Source organism: Suillus fuscotomentosus (genome assembly GCF_016647785.1).
Source record: "Suillus fuscotomentosus strain FC203 chromosome Unknown F5891scaffold_32, whole genome shotgun sequence".
In the NCBI taxonomy this organism is placed as follows: Eukaryota; Fungi; Basidiomycota; class Agaricomycetes; order Boletales; family Suillaceae; genus Suillus; species Suillus fuscotomentosus.
In genome coordinates, this window is record NW_024539544.1 from 362,694 (window position 1) to 374,774 (window position 12,081).

At 47.4% G+C, this 12,081-nt stretch overlaps 5 protein-coding genes and 2 non-coding genes across 7 annotated transcripts; 3 read left to right on the forward strand and 4 right to left on the reverse strand.

Annotated features, from left to right (window-relative positions):
• Window positions 1-16: 16 nt before the first annotated feature.
• Window positions 17-1,258, reverse strand: F5891DRAFT_953674 (phosphatidylserine decarboxylase-domain-containing protein; the record flags this gene model as incomplete). The annotated part of the gene is made up of 3 exons (XM_041375202.1): window positions 17-217; window positions 268-419; window positions 469-1,258. 3 exons carry the CDS (start codon window positions 1,256-1,258, stop codon window positions 17-19), a joined length of 1,143 nt encoding a protein of 380 aa, XP_041225101.1.
• A 4,518-nt stretch (window positions 1,259-5,776) lies between these two features.
• On the forward strand, window positions 5,777-7,410 carry F5891DRAFT_1189671 (uncharacterized protein; the record flags this gene model as incomplete). Its single annotated transcript, XM_041367198.1, has 7 exons — window positions 5,777-5,948; window positions 6,005-6,016; window positions 6,069-6,478; window positions 6,526-6,674; window positions 6,740-6,951; window positions 7,025-7,200; window positions 7,300-7,410. 7 exons carry the CDS (start codon window positions 5,777-5,779, stop codon window positions 7,408-7,410), a joined length of 1,242 nt encoding a protein of 413 aa, XP_041225102.1.
• Window positions 7,411-7,800: 390 nt separating this feature from the next.
• F5891DRAFT_t82 lies at window positions 7,801-7,893 on the reverse strand. Its single transcript has one exon. It is a non-coding gene; the product is annotated as a tRNA-Thr (tRNA).
• A 186-nt stretch (window positions 7,894-8,079) lies between these two features.
• Window positions 8,080-9,947, forward strand: F5891DRAFT_402704 (uncharacterized protein). The gene is made up of 8 exons (XM_041371705.1): window positions 8,080-8,566; window positions 8,620-8,786; window positions 8,838-8,873; window positions 8,926-8,999; window positions 9,055-9,248; window positions 9,297-9,440; window positions 9,492-9,581; window positions 9,634-9,947. The coding sequence occupies exons 1-8, from the start codon at window positions 8,429-8,431 to the stop codon at window positions 9,739-9,741; spliced, it is 951 nt and encodes a 316-aa protein (XP_041225103.1). The 5' UTR covers window positions 8,080-8,428; the 3' UTR covers window positions 9,742-9,947.
• On the reverse strand, window positions 9,823-11,360 carry F5891DRAFT_402726 (uncharacterized protein). The gene is made up of 2 exons (XM_041371706.1): window positions 9,996-11,360; window positions 9,823-9,944 (listed from the first exon to the last, which is right to left on the reverse strand). Exons 1-2 carry the CDS (start codon window positions 11,196-11,198, stop codon window positions 9,876-9,878), a joined length of 1,272 nt encoding a protein of 423 aa, XP_041225104.1. The 5' UTR covers window positions 11,199-11,360; the 3' UTR covers window positions 9,823-9,875.
• On the reverse strand, window positions 11,231-11,822 carry F5891DRAFT_953653 (uncharacterized protein; the record flags this gene model as incomplete). Its single annotated transcript, XM_041375200.1, has 2 exons — window positions 11,231-11,433; window positions 11,525-11,822. 2 exons carry the CDS (start codon window positions 11,820-11,822, stop codon window positions 11,231-11,233), a joined length of 501 nt encoding a protein of 166 aa, XP_041225105.1.
• Window positions 11,823-11,910: 88 nt separating this feature from the next.
• F5891DRAFT_t81 lies at window positions 11,911-11,982 on the forward strand. Its single transcript has one exon. It is a non-coding gene; the product is annotated as a tRNA-Met (tRNA).
• The last annotated feature ends 99 nt before the right edge of the window (window positions 11,983-12,081 follow it).

Here is a 12,081-nt window from a genome sequence, read left to right on the forward strand (position 1 = left end):
CCATAGCAATTTCTGTTTACTTCCTTGGTGCCTTCCCAATCGACCAGCCAACTTTCATCAGAGTCTCGGTTCCAAGTTTACCCGGCGTCCGGGGCGAAGAGTTGGCCACAAGATCGGAATCCCATTCGACCATCCCCGGCTCGAGGATAGCAACGACAGTGCTACCTCCGTATGCGAAGTACCCAAGTTCTTCTCCACGCCGAACCTTGGAGCCCGCCTGATGGAAGTGAGTTTGGCATGCTAGACGATCATGTTCCGTAGACTTACCGAAACGGTCCACTGGATGCTTCCAACGAGCAAGGCGCCGACTGCAACGAATGCGATCTTCTTATTCGTCGCGTCATGGTTTAGAATGAGAACCGATCTCTTGTTGGCAGACAGTACATCAAGATTTTTCTCGTTGACTGCCTGCGGGTTGACTACAGAAGGTAAATTCCCATTCGTCGAGTTTGCAGGTGCGCCCCTTACCTGTGAAATACTGTCCAGGAATATCCCTTGGTTTACCAATGACAGTGACATCCGCAAGTGAGTGGAAGCGGTGATAGTCTGATGGTGCAAGGCGAAATGATGCGAGAGAGCCGCCTTCCAGCGCCCGGCAGAGCGGATCAGATTTGTCTAATCCTAGGAGGGCAGGAACTGTGAACTCGTCCCCCTTGATCCAAAAAGTCTGCGCATCGTGTATCGCAGGGTATACGACAAGCCGGCAGTCCGCGGCACTGCAGAATTCGTGATCAGGGTTCTGCACAGGGCGGGCTCCAGGCTTGAGTTTCCGATAGAAGAAGTCATTGAAATTCTTGTATGCTGGGCTGTCGGGCGGATATAGCAGCTCGTTTGTGTCAATGTTGTAGGTCTGTATGAATGATGGGATGTGACTCCTGGACCCGGGCGAGTCGTAGATCTGCCCCTCACGCTTGCTCTGCTCCATCAGAAGTGCCTCGATGCGCTTGTTTCCTTCCAAGAGCTTGACCTGCTCCCTCCCATAAAATAAGATATGCATGCCCAAACGTGCATAGATCGGCATGCTTTCAAAAATTCGTTGATTGGTGCCTCTAATTGCAACGTAGTTGCCGACGTGATACTTGGCTGCAAGAGATTGCAACTGAGGCACGAATTTGTTCAACCAGACGTGATGGCCAGCCGCAAAGTGATGTAGATGGCCATGGATGCCCTGAGTGACATCGTTGCGATTATCAGCATGTTGAGGATCGGAGCGCTCCACGCTCTCTTTGAAAGCCTCGATAATGCTGCCTTCCAACATCTCCATCCCTTGTATCCCTACTCGGCTAGAACCCTCAACACCACCTGGCTTGTTGAGCTCGGATTCATTCATCTCTGTCATTGTTGCGATAGAAGAATATTAAGAGAGGTTGAAACGATGTAATCAAAGTCGGGTCAGAGTTGATCGATTAGATACCATTAATAAGATGTGAAGTACAGTATTGTAACCAAGAGGGGTGCAAATGGGAAATCCCGAATACGGGGTAGACTGGTGACGGCAAGCCCGGCTATGGGCAGGCGAGGTACACTTCATGCGTCCTGTCAACGTTCCGTCAACGTTCTGTTATCTTATCTGGTCCGAAAATAAATATCAGATTGATCTACAAGCAGACAAAGTTAGATATGCAAGGGCAAAGCACTTTCGGCCAGAAACCATGATCCGAACCTAAGATGTCAAGATGAGCGGTGCGCATGAGGGCTGGCACTGAAGCTTTGAATGGCCACAGCAGCTCGCATTCAAGATCGTGATGGACTCTTCGAAGTATTGCGTCGAGTAAAGATCATGATGCTGGTATTATGAATTGTAGTTTTGAATCGCAAATTTGACTTAATTCCGCAGTATTGCAAGACGCGTGCTGCTGAGGATGCGATATGCGGGAGTGAACGAGTACGGAGAGTTTGCAAGTAGTGGTACGAAGGGAAGAGAAGATGCCCCGAAAGGAAACGATTCCGCCACAAGTACGTACATAAATAGTGCTATATAGTGAAGACTTCGCTCGACAAGATTTGAGCCGTGCGCGTGATTCCCTGAACACATAAGGAGCCTAGCGAGGTGTCTGCGTCAGACGCAGCTTGGACTGTTACAAGGGGGGCGAGACACATCGTAGCTGCTGTATGGTGTATCTTGCAAGTATAGTGCCGCATCTTAAAAGTTGATCAATCGATAAGGCCTAGGATTTACTACATTGAGTATCAGCTTACTAATAATTTTGTCGACACCCATTCACTTCGCCAAGCATTACACACTAATGTCGATTGATATATGCACGCGCTCTTGGAAAGCGATTGAGGTCATGCCAGTTGCTGCGTCGGAGTCAGCCACGAGTTTATCATCCTATTCTCGAACACTTGGGATCAGGCGGGGTCCCATTACAAACATCTGTACAACTGTCAAAATAAATTTGAGCGTCCAGGGAATCGTTCTATAGAAAAAATAAACTGTGGTAGCATGTACGCGTAAGTAAAAGATCAACATACCATTGACAATGGTGATAATCAAGAATGAGCTGCAAGCAAGAAACAGCAAGTAAAACTGGCACGTCCGACCGTTCAGTGGAAACAAAGGAACCCATATTCACAACATGAACTCACCTCGCAAAGTAAGCCATGTGAGTTTTCATCAACACTGTAAGACAGTCCTCAATAATCTCTCCTGTCAAATGTTGTCGCAGTTTACGGAAGTGTCTTACAGCAATCCAAACTGCAAGACATAGTGCGAGGACCTCCCACGCAATTGCGACTCAACGGTAAGTACGGAACTGGTACAAGGCGCACCGCACTCAATTGTCACAGCCTGATTGAAGATCCATAGGTGATGCGCGGAGAATATAGCACCATTTCTAGATTACAAACAGGAATGGAAGGGCACAGGGAAAAAGGACCCAGGCATGGCTCTTGCGACCACTGAAAATTGGCACGCCTCAATGAGGACAAGAGACGGGCTGAGTTGCGTCCTGCACATGAACCCCAGTGAAAATCGATAGGAAACAGACGGATGTGTCGATGTAGATTGAAGAAAATAGAGCCGGTAGATTTTATCATCGTGTTTCGAGTCTTTCGAAAAAAAACGGCACTTTTCGAGACGCGAAAAGATGGAGGTCGAGAGGAACTTTTGGTGTATCATATGATCATGGTTCCCGTTCTGTTATGTCAAGCACAGTACTGTAACCAAGAGGAGTGCAAATGGATATAGACATGTGATGGCAAGCCTGTCTATGGGCAGTTGGACCATACTTTATGCAGTTTGTCGACGTTCTGCTATCTTATCTGGTCAGAGAAGAAATATCAGATTGATTGTTAGACAAATAAGATCTGATATAGTACGAGCAGGGAAGAATGATGCCGGTATTATGAACTGTAATTTGATTCATAAATTCGACTTTACTCTGCAGTGTTCAAGTTGATTGCGAGATGCACGCCGCTGAGGGTGTGGTGGGCGGAAGGAAGGAAGGAGTACTACGGAGAGTTTAGCATGAAGCTCGGGATGTCCCAAAAAGTACAAAACAAGGTTTCGCTCCCATGAGTCCCACGCAACAAGTTCTTGCTTCCTCGGCTTATTTGACAGGTAGCATTGAGGCGTTCCATGTGATGCAGGTTTCAAATTAAGAAAAAAACTTTACGAAAAACTCACTCGGAGTGAGCGCTGTGAACAAAATTCGAGTCTTGATGCCACGGCTGAGCGCTGAGATTTGACGATATTATTTTCGAGCGGGACCACACCTATAATTAAGCTAGTGTTGATTCTTCGAATATTTGAATGATTAATAAGTAGACGTCACACTATGGCATTCGCGGAGCAAACTTACTACTACTCATCTTCATCCCGGCTTCACCGAACCTAGCGATGTTTCTAACAGGGACTCCAAGTGTTAACATTCAGCCCTACCACTTGTCCATGTCATGGCTGGTGACGAAACTATTACTACACCGATGGCCAGGGTCTCACAACCCTACAGGTACGAACCAAAAAATTGTGTGACAGAACTTTTTTAGACTTGTCAGTGAACCTGACAAAAAGGGCGGCCGCCGGGCTACTAGTAACTCGCTCGAGGACTTAGAAGCAGCGGTCGAATACCCGGGCCTACCTCCTGGCCAGTACTTCTTTCAATATCTCGGAAAAGGGCATTACAACAGCGAGTGGTACGATACAGCGACGAGCGTCGATACCAGGTCTGAATCGTTCTCCGTGGCATGGACTCGGAGTACGATCTACTTACATAGGAGGTGGTCACTGATTAATGAGCGGCCAGCATCTGTCAGCTTGAACCCTAAAGGAGTTTTAGCCGACTTGGACATTCTGCCCTTCTAACGGCGCGATCGCTGCAAACGAGCTGTCGACTGGTCCTTAGCGCTTAGCGCAAGTACTTGTTGATTCGGAAGACTGCCATGACGATCTCCGCGATGATGAAGCTATCGACAATAGTAGAGATGATGGATAAGTGCATGGCCCATAATATTGATATTTTACATTGTCAGGTGCAGGCTTACTTGAACTGAGCGCTGACGTGCACGGGTGAATGACCCTTTTCGTGTCTGGTTCTGACTACACATCAAAATACTACGGTCGGAGGACACGTGGGTTACCGCTGCCATATCATTGCGATGTGGCCCACCGCATCTGGTTAATTCCTCGTGTTCACCTGTCTCGTGCGTACTACCATATCATTTGTTGATTTTACTATACTGCTCATATAAATTGATTCAATCAATCTGGCCCGGCTCGACCTGGTCCACGGCCTGAAGCCGGGCCGTGCACTTTGCTCATCCTATTTCTCCTTGACTTCTGTTCGAGGAAATGGAAACACCTCAAGATCTACACATATCAACATACTACTTTGTAATTGTGCGACCCAAGTACTTAACCGAAAAGCTGATCCGAAGATGATGACTGTTATAGTCCGACCGATGACAACGAGTCACCACCGTTTCCCTTGGCGCCGTCGCTTAGAGTTGTGCTTCTAGCGGCCGCCTAAATTCACCAGTAACCGTGCACAATATCATTCTTAATTATGATTTGGTGTCGGTCTCAACTTAAGCTTGACATGTCGACAGGCGAATACCTTTTTGGATAAGACAAGGGGTCAAACGGCGTGTCGTCACGGCGATGAGTCTGAACCAGATCGTTTAAATAAGAATGCCGCGGCGCGGCATGTATCGGATCTAGCGAGTGCACGGCACGACGTACCTAAGTACTTATAGTTCCGAAGTGGAATTAATTCATGTCATTCTTTTGTTTCTTTGCCAATTGGAACAGAGTTGAGAGACGAATGCTGGACGAATCAGTGTAAGCCTCGTCAACTATCTCCCAGAAAATTCTTTCACTTTGGCAACTCAAACTAGATAGGATATTGCTTTTGCTGAACGTCTCGAAGCAACACGGGCTCGGTGCACAATATCATATGATACTACTTTGTCCGGTAGAAACCTGTGCGTGAGTGCCCAAGGTTGTTGTTCATTGTCTCGGATCAACTGTTAATAATACTAATGACAGGCTCACCGTCCATAGAAATTCGAGTTTCACAAGTAGCTTTGTGACATTGTCTTCCACGGGTTTGAGTTACACTTTACACACGACAACATGTCATCCACTGATCTTCGCTGCCTGATCAAATCAGTCACACCGGGCCTTCATAATGCCATGTCTCAACGGTACTACATAATCTGCAGGAGAAACTCATAATCTTTCTCCTGGTAACGAGTGCGATCATCGTCCTTCTGTTCTTCTTGGTCACGCCTTCTTCTGCTAGCGTTGCTGGTGGTGATGAGGCGGCAGTTCAATATGTTTATCAAGAATGTGATGCAGGGCTTTCCGACCATCACTGGCATACGATGGTTCAACCTTTCTGTCCTTGTCATCACGCCAGCTCTTTCGCTGTATGGCTTGCTTTATGTTCCCATCCTTCAGAAGACCGTTGTTTGCACTGCCCTCTATTATATTTATTCCATGCTTGGTAGGTGCTCTGCAAAGGCTGATCGCTTCTTCTGATTGTTGATTTTGCTCCACCAGGCATAACTGCTGGTGAGTGGTGGCGATAACCTTCAAGGGATATCATCAGAATGTGCTGCCTCAGGATACCACCGGCTTTGGTCACACAGATCGTATAACGCTTCGTTCCCCTTGCAGGTATTCCTTATCCTTGCAGGGGCGAGTGCAGTGCAAGGCTCGTGTTATTGGTGGGCACGCCGCCATCGTTCTCATCACAGGCATACCGACACGGATCTGGACCCGTACAACTCAGAACGAGGCCTCCTCTGGACGCACATAGGATGGATTATTTTTAAGTCAGACTTGAAACCCGGGCCAGCAGATATCTCTGACTTGGGCAAGGACCCTCTCGTACAATGGCAACACCGATGGTACTTTGTCATCCTGACTATTTTCGGGTACCTGCTTCCGATGATCATCCCTGGCTTGTTGTGGGGAGACTGGAAAGGCGGATTCTTCTTCGTTGGTGCATTTCGTATGACCGCGTGTCATCACGTGAGTTCCGTGTTGTTCATCTAAGACAAAACTTGACCTGAGTCCAGTGCACTTTTTGCATCAACTCTATTGCCCACTATCTCGGAACTACGCCGTACGATGACAAGCACACACCCCGTGATCATCTTTTGTCCGCTATTCTCACTATGGGAGAAGGATACCATAACTTCCACCATCAATTTCCCATGGACTACAGGTAGCAGTTGACATCCATTGCGCTGTTCTCAACGTCATTTACACAACTCTTGGCCTTGTCACTAGGAATGCATTCCGATGGTATCAGTACGACCCTACCAAGTGGTTCATCGGTGTCTGTCACTATATCGGTCTTGCCTCCCATCTCCGTGTTTTCCCTAGCAACGAAATTGAAAAGGGCGCACTCACGATGAAGATCAAGGCTCTCAAGGACATCCAGGACTCAATTGAATGGCCCGTACCCCCGCAAGAACTTCCTGTGGTTTCGTGGAAAACATGTGAGTGACTCCACGTTAGCACACGTTCAATCGTTGCTAATCAATATCTCTGTCGGCGTGCTTTGAAAAATAGTCCAGGAAGAATCCCAGTCTCGGACCCTTCTCCTCATCTCAGGTTTTATCCACGACGTGTCAATGTTCCTTGATAGCCATCCGGGAGGATCCGTTTTACTCACACGAAACTCTGGGAAAGACATGACGGCGTCATTCTTTGGCGGTGTCTATGCCCACTCTCACGCAGCGCATAACGTGCGTACCATGACACTATTTGCTTATTCATTGATGCTAACGACTAACTCCGATCCTCCGTTGACCGCTGTGAACTTACTTGCATGTTACGTCATGTAGCTCCTTGGGATGATGCGTGTGGGCATTCTAGCAGGTGGTGTGGAAGCGCCAGCAGAGCATGCCATCCCACCCAGTCAGCGACTGGTCATACGTGCTAACACCTCCCATTAATAATACAGCTGCTTGACTCAAATGTCCCTGATCTTATTGGGTTTGGGAATTTGTGGATCGATAACCATGCCTCCCGTGGCTGGAAATTGGAGACAGAGGTGGTGCACGCTCATCAGGAGCAGTTTGATATGACAAAAAGTGAATTTGCAAGTGTTAAAATTCTTGCGGGCATGTATTTTTCCAAAATTTGTTCTTGAATATCTTGAAAGTCGTTCGTTGTGTACCTGTATTTTGCGGATCAGTAATTAGATGATAGATGTTTATCAATTCACTACAGTCTCCAGAGCCCGAAAGACCTAAGTAGCCTTGGTATCTTCATTATACTACGTAATGCATGAAGGCAAGTTAGGAATATTCGAAGGCCGAAAAAAATGAGCAAAACAAAACATTTGCCCACTGGCTGGATTGAACAACCGACCTCATCATCTCTCGGATCTCTTGATCCGTTACAAGTGACGCGCTCTACCACTGAGCTAAGCGGGCTTGTATAACGTTCAGATGTAGCTATACATAACCCGTTACGCTTTAGTCACCGCACCTCAGAGACTCGGAAAGCTTCGTCTGACCCAAAGATCATACCATGAGGTCAGAGAAACAGTGGTTGGGACCCTCGGTTCGGATGTTGTGAGATTGCCGGGTGGGCGGGAAAATAAGCTAGCCAGGTAGACTCGTGAATGACCTCTATTCTATTGCATGGGATAGATAGCTATATAAGATGCTGGGTATACGTGTATACTATTCAAAATATAACTGAGAACAGCACGGATATTAATTCTTGGCTATATTAACACTGGGCGTGGAGAGAAGACGAAAATATGAGGATACTGTGTAGGATCGAGTGAGATGGGAAAGAAGTTCAAAGAACGTATGAAGAGAAAATGAAAACAGACATGTGGTGCCGGTTCCTTCCGAGCATTGACAGCAACCCCGTATTGGGGTTAGGGTTTTGGATGGGTTTAAGTAGCGGCTGGCAGCTGTTCCGTGTCGGCGATATACTTCCCGGAGGCAACTTGAAGCAATGGACAATGTTCTATCATTTGTCATCGACGCAGCACCTCCAAAGGCCACTTTTTCCGTTGACCAAATCCCAGATCTGACAGGAAAAGTAATCATTGTGACTGGTGCCAACACGGGTATCGGGAAGGAGACTGCGAAAGTGAATTGCTGTTTTATTGAACGAAGAGGGTTTGTGTTGACATGGACTCCAAGGTTCTACTTGCACATGGTGCAAAAGTTTACATCGCTGCCCGCAACCAGGCTGCCTCAGAGGAGGCTATCCGTCAACTGAAGCAGGAGACCGGAAACGAGGCAATATTCTTGAAACTTGACCTTGGAGACCTAAAGGCGATCAAGGCGTCTGCTGAAGAGTTCCTGAGGTAAGAGATGCATTTGAGGAATTGTCAGCTTCAAATCAAAATATCTGACAGCAAAGAAACACAATTGCATATCCTTCTAAATAACGCGTGAGATCACTTATTTTACCTTGACGAGATCCGTGGTACTGAACATCACTAGTGGTGTTATGACACCACCCATCGAACTAGTGACTGCAGATGGCTACGACCTCCAATTTGGAACGAATATCCTTGGTGAGAAACTTAACACCAGCTGACACCGAGATGACCTAGGACTGGTACATTTCAGGTCACTATTACTTCACAAAGCTCCTGCTTCCCATTCTAACCTCGACGGCTAAAGCCACTTCTGAGGGAAAAGTCCGCGTTGTAAACGTCGCTTCCTGCGCCCATTTATTTGGAGGTCTCGATTTTAACACCTTCAAAGATGGCCCGGCTCGAAAGAAATGCTCCAAGGGCAAACTCTACAACCAAAGCAAATTCGTACAGCACTTCCTTTAGTGTTGAGGAACAAAGTTGATCATGGTACAGGCAAATGTCGTGTTTGCTCTTGAATTGGCGAAGCGATATGGAGACCAGGGTGTTATTTCGACGGCACTGAATCCTGGCAATATCAATTCGGATCTGCCACGTCACGCTGCGGCACAACTTCCAAGTATTGTCAAGAAGATTATAGTAATCCACCAAATCCTCATGGAAAATTTTCAACGCTAATGGGGTTGTCAGTTTAAGGTGTTACTGTATGATGTGTCGCAAGGCGCCCTTACGCAGTTGTATGCTGCTACGTCCCCAGAAGCTGCTAGCTTGAATGGCAAGGTGAATCTCGGGATTAGACTTGTGTGATGTTGTGGTGCTAAAACGTCTCTAGTATCTTGTGCCATGGGCTCGCGTCAGACCGCCTAGGCAGGAAACCCAAGACCCTCAACTCGGCAAGGCGCTGTGGGATTGGCTGGAGGAGCAAGTCAAAGATGTATGAGTCGAAGATGAACATATTTGAATTCTAAGTTTGGTAGTATCAATGGACATCATCTCGACTTCTTGTAGTGTCTGTTTTGTCTACAACTGGTGAAAACGGGGATTGAGAAGCAAGAGAGGAAATGTATGCGGTCTTTAGCCTTCTTCATCGGAGGAGGAACCCAGAGGGATAAAGCGCTTTGCACTGGAAGCAGTACGTCCGAGCTTGAAAGTACATGTTAAGCCAATCGTCCGTGAACATGTACTGGCGCTCACCATAGACATCTGCGCACGTCGATCACGCAAACTCATCGATGCGGACATGGAATCAAGCGTACGTAACGATGGTACCGAAGGACCAGGACAGGTGGATGAGGTGAATGCTTGATTCGACGTAGCAAATGTGACTTGTCGCCGTGCCATTCCACTCGCAGAATGCTGAACCTGATTTTTCAAAACGGCCTGGGCTGGAGCCAGTGCTGGAGACGGAGACAAAGACGATAGCGGTGACGGCGGAATGGAGAGATAACATCTCAGGGGCGAGCGAAGAACTTCTTCCAACTTGATAGCCTTCGAAGTTGGTTGCGGATGGATGGATAGAGCAGCAGGTGCCGATTCTGGCGTCTTCCTGTCTTTGTTAGCAGTTGGTGGGACAAAGTTGTCGGACTTCGTAGCCGTAGTAGAGATATTCGAACTGATTGGTGTAGCGGTTGATGCTAAAGGAATCGCCTCGTCAACTCGAACCGATGGAAGTGGATATCTGCCCGACTGAGAAGAAGCATGCATCTTTTGAACATTCGTTGGAAAGTTGGCTGCAGGACCGGAAGAAGGATATTTGGTAGCGGGCTTTCGAAACTGTACAGTGGCGTAGTTGACTAGAGGAGGCAGTATGTCAGCGAGCGGCGTCCTCGCGGTGTGTTCAGGCCTTGGTGCTGCAGTGTAGCCGCTGCTAGTAACAGAGCCACACGCGGGAGAAGTCAACCTGTCGGCAATTAGGGATTCGCGCACATCCAGGGCGTGTTTTGCCGGAGAATTCGCCGTATGAGGTCCCACGAGCTCAAGTGAGGTAGTAGGTAATACGCTATCCAATCGCCGCTTCTTATGATGATCTGTGCAAGGGCTACTCGTCGCCGGGTCGACAGAGTGAGGCCGTTCGGATTGTGAGCGCCCTGAACGTGCGTCGTCTTGATTTAACCGCGAATTGGTGCGCTTGCGGGTGGACCGATTCTCAGGAAAAGGGCGCAGGACTGATACAGCTGAATTGGAAACACTTTGCATGCTGTTCAAAGGAACGGATAGATCGGATAAAGTGACCTTCATGCTGTCAATATCGCGGCTCAGACTTGAAATACTGGACAGGACGTTATCGGTTATGAACGTTTTGACCTGATCCGCATACAAAGGGAAGGTTTGTACAAGTGGAAGAAGGGGAAGTACCGCGGTTAGTATTGAATGCTGCTGGTCCTGTATAGTTTGCATAGCATGATTCTGAGATTGAACGAGCTGTGTAATCACGGCCTATCAGCTGGGTGTACTAGAGACAAAGCGGGATTAGTAGTAAAATCATGAAGTACCATTTGAATCGCATCTATGCGCTTGTTTAGAGCTTGTATGCTGTTTTCCGCTGAAGATTGTGATTTTTGGACCAATTCGAGAGATGATGCTTGCGATGGTGCACCGATGCAAGCCTTTAACTCGGTTTGCACTTTCTTTGCTAAAAAGAGTGATGAGAACATAAACCGTCTCGTTTACAAACGTTTCAAATGGTTTGCCATTGAAAACATGTAATCCAAACGCACACTCACAACTATTCGAGATCTCGTCGAGCACGCGTTCACGTTCACTCTCTGATATCCGGTTACAGTTCACCACTTCAGTCTTTGCGTCCTTGACGTTAATGAGTAAAGTGTCCACTCTCGTAGAAAATTTTTCGAGGGTCGTCTGCATATCGTGAATGAGCATTCGCATGGAAGTGTTGGTCCTGTCGACTGGTGCCATTGAAGGAATCATGGGTGTAGCGGCAAAGTCGCTGGACGCCGGAAGATCCTTCTGGAGAAGATATGCCCATAGTGCATTAGGTGCTGGCTTCCGCTCGGTACTCATGATGTTATGGAAAGAGACCGTGTGTATGAAGGTATGTACTAATTTCCCAAAAGAGATTAAGGATGTCAACGTCTACCGGTTGGTCATCAGCAGCATGACGCAGTGGAAGCGTGCAGGGCTCATAACCCTGAGGTCACTGGATCGAAACCAGTTGCTGCTATCAGTCGCTTCAATAACTCTTTTGCCATTATTACTGTCCCATTGTCACAACTTGGGTGTTGTTGTTTTTAAAAATGATTTCAGCAGTCAACGAGGCGTT